The 2,833-nt window shown below is 34.2% G+C and overlaps 1 protein-coding gene across 1 annotated transcript; it reads left to right on the plus strand.

Annotated features, from left to right (window-relative positions):
* The first annotated feature begins 494 nt into the window (after nucleotides 1-494).
* LOC143599716 (putative receptor-like protein kinase At2g23200) lies at nucleotides 495-2,743 on the plus strand. The gene is made up of 2 exons (XM_077077609.1): nucleotides 495-1,635; nucleotides 2,009-2,743. Exons 1-2 carry the CDS (start codon nucleotides 853-855, stop codon nucleotides 2,435-2,437), a joined length of 1,212 nt encoding a protein of 403 aa, XP_076933724.1. The 5' UTR covers nucleotides 495-852; the 3' UTR covers nucleotides 2,438-2,743.
* Nucleotides 2,744-2,833: the final 90 nt, after the last annotated feature.

Consider the following 2,833-nt stretch of genomic DNA (forward strand, 5'->3'; position numbering starts at 1 on the left):
TCATACTTGTTCCAGTTAGTTATCATCTAGTTAACTATAACATCATTTAAAATTTTCACTCAATCTATGAATCATGCAGTTTACATACGTTATATAACTTCAATTGCTACAATATACTTCTTCAACTTTCCTTCTATTGTTTCTTAATCAATTTAATCAAAATTACATAATAAATATTAACATACATATATAATCCTCCTTTCTTACCTACGATTAAGTTAACCTTTTTCACTTCACTAACTGAATACATGTAATCATCAATACTTTGAAATTTTAGCAAATTTTTAATTAGGACTATTATAAACGTGAACGATTTAATTTGATTAAGCTAACACAGAGGATTTGTATTCCTTTCGTATTAGCATTTAATCTAGCTAACTATCCTTAAATAATTTAATTTGTTTTAACTAATTGTAACTCTCTAGTATTTGGGCCTAATTTAGAACTATAATTGGTTTGTTGGCTTGGGAGAATGTATTGGGCGATTTCACCTCTGGTCGTCTTTAGTTTTTCTCAAACCACATAATTTCAATTTCACATATTTAAGCTCTAACTCTCTTTTCTTTTCACATATTTAATTTGCAGCGGCAGCAGAAGCGAAAGAAGCAGCAACAACAAATTAAGAAGTTGGAACATTTGAAGATTCCCCTTGCTGATATTAAACTAGCGACGGATGATTTTTCAGAGAAATACCAAATTTCATCTTTTGATGGCGTTACTTTGTACAGAGCAGAGCTCGACGATCATGTTGGTAAAGAAAATCATTCATCCGTTGAAGAGACTGTGGTTATTAAACGGTACCCTTTTGGGCATAACGCGTATAAAGAAGTTGCGTTTTTTACAGAAATTGAAATGCTTAGCAGTGTAAAGCATCCCAACATTGTCACTTTACTTGGATTTTGTGTCGAGGATTCTGAGATGATCCTTGTTACTGAGAATGTTTCTAATGGATACCTTTTTAATCATTTGGGAAACGTTGACCGGATGCGTAATTTTACTTGGGAAAAGCGTTTGAAAATCGTTATTGATGTTGCACATGCTTTGAAGTACCTTCATTATGAGATGGAAGACCAAAAGGTGATAATAAACCGTGATATATGTAGCCAACACATAGGGTTGGATGAGAATTCGGGGGCAAAGATTGTTGACTTTTGGTTCTCCTTATTTGTGCCTCCAGATCAACGAGATGAAACTCTCTATCTCAACAAGGCTGGCAGACCGGCCTACATAGATCCAGAATATATGAAGGCTAATAAATTAAAAAGAGAATCAGATGTTTATAGTTTTGGAGTAGTGTTGTTTGAAATTCTATGTGGGAGGAGAGCCGATGACCCAATTTACCTTAACGAAGTATGTGGGAGGAGAGCCAATGACCCAATTTACCTTCAAGAGAATGAAGTAGGGCTGGCTCCTGTGGCAAGGCGATGCTACTGCTCGGAAACGCTACATGACATTATTGATCCTACAATAAAGGAAGAAAATGATGAAAGCAATTTCGTTCTAAATAGAGGACCCAACAAGGATTCTTTACATACATTTATTGAAATTGCACATCAGTGCGTGGCGGAAACTCAAAGTCAACGTCCAACAATGAAAGAGGTTGTCAAGGAACTTGAGAAAGCATTATTCTATCAAGTCACTGTTCGAACTTCATATTATTGATCCCAATAAGTGATAAATGTGTTGGTTCACTGTAATTTTAAAACAAATGTAAAATGCTTAATGCCATTACAGGATAATTAATAAAGCACAAACTCTTAACTTATGAATTGTTCATTCAAGCAAATCATATGAAAACTGAGCACAAGCAGAGCCAACTCATCACAAATTATTAACTTATATGTAGTCTATCACTACTAATATATATTTTCAAAATTATTTGTTTTCTAATAGTACCACCAATATGTATATATTGTTTTCACCACGGCTTTAATTAATCATCAATTTTTATTTTAACAACCTTTTGCTATCAATATATGTACTTTATTTGGTGTGTCATGTATGACAGAACAACAAGATTAACAACCCCAGAATTTCACTTCAAGACATAAAAATAGCCACACAAAACTTCAATAATGACAATTGCATCGGGGGAGGAGGATTTGGGGGAGTTTTTAAAGGAAAGCTTCAAGATGGTGATGGAGTTAAAACCATTGTTGCAAAACGACTAGATACAAGGCTAGGTCAAGGGGAACAACAATTTTGGAATGAGCTCCAAATTCTATTGGAGTATAAGCACGATAATGTAATTGGTCTTATAGGCTATTGCGATGAAAAAAATGAAAAAATCATTGTTTATGAGTATGCACCCAAAGGAAGTCTTGATAGATATTTGAAGGATGCTTCTCTTACATGGATGAAACGACTTATTATATGCATTGATGTTGCAACCGCGTTATATTTCTTACATGGAGGAGTTGGAAAACAAGCAACGTGATACATAGGGACATTAAAACTGCTAACATTTTACTAAACCATGAATGGAAAGCAAAACTTAGCGATTTTGGGCTTTCCTTAATAAGCCCAATAACTCATAACACAGAGTATGTCATCGATTATGCATGTGACACAAAGGGATATCTTGGTCCACTTTATGAAAAATTAAGGTTCCTAACCATAGAATCTGATGTTTATTCGTTTGGTGTGGTTTTATTTGAGATCTTGTGTGGAAAATCGACGTTTGAAATCCAAAAACATAAAGGCCACTATTTACCAGAGTTCATTAGAAACATATTTGAAGAAGGAAAACATGATGAAGTGGTGTTCGAGCAAATAAGGAAACAGATCGAGCCAAAATCATTGGCTACATTTCAAAATATTGCTTACCAATGCT

This window comes from Bidens hawaiensis, unplaced genomic scaffold (genome assembly GCF_021521415.1).
Source record: "Bidens hawaiensis isolate Kalapana, Puna unplaced genomic scaffold, B.hawaiensis_p1.1 tig00052552_1, whole genome shotgun sequence".
Lineage (NCBI taxonomy): Eukaryota > Viridiplantae > Streptophyta > Magnoliopsida > Asterales > Asteraceae > Bidens > Bidens hawaiensis.

Excerpts from the sequence above, each read along its gene's own strand:
- LOC143599716 (XM_077077609.1), top strand. The coding sequence starts at position 853 with ATGCTTAGCAGTGTAAAGCATCCCAACATTGTCACTTTACTTGGATTT. Across the intron at positions 1,636-2,008 it reads AGAAAGCATTATTCTATCAA|AACAACAAGATTAACAACCC; the intron begins GTCACTGTTCGA and ends CATGTATGACAG.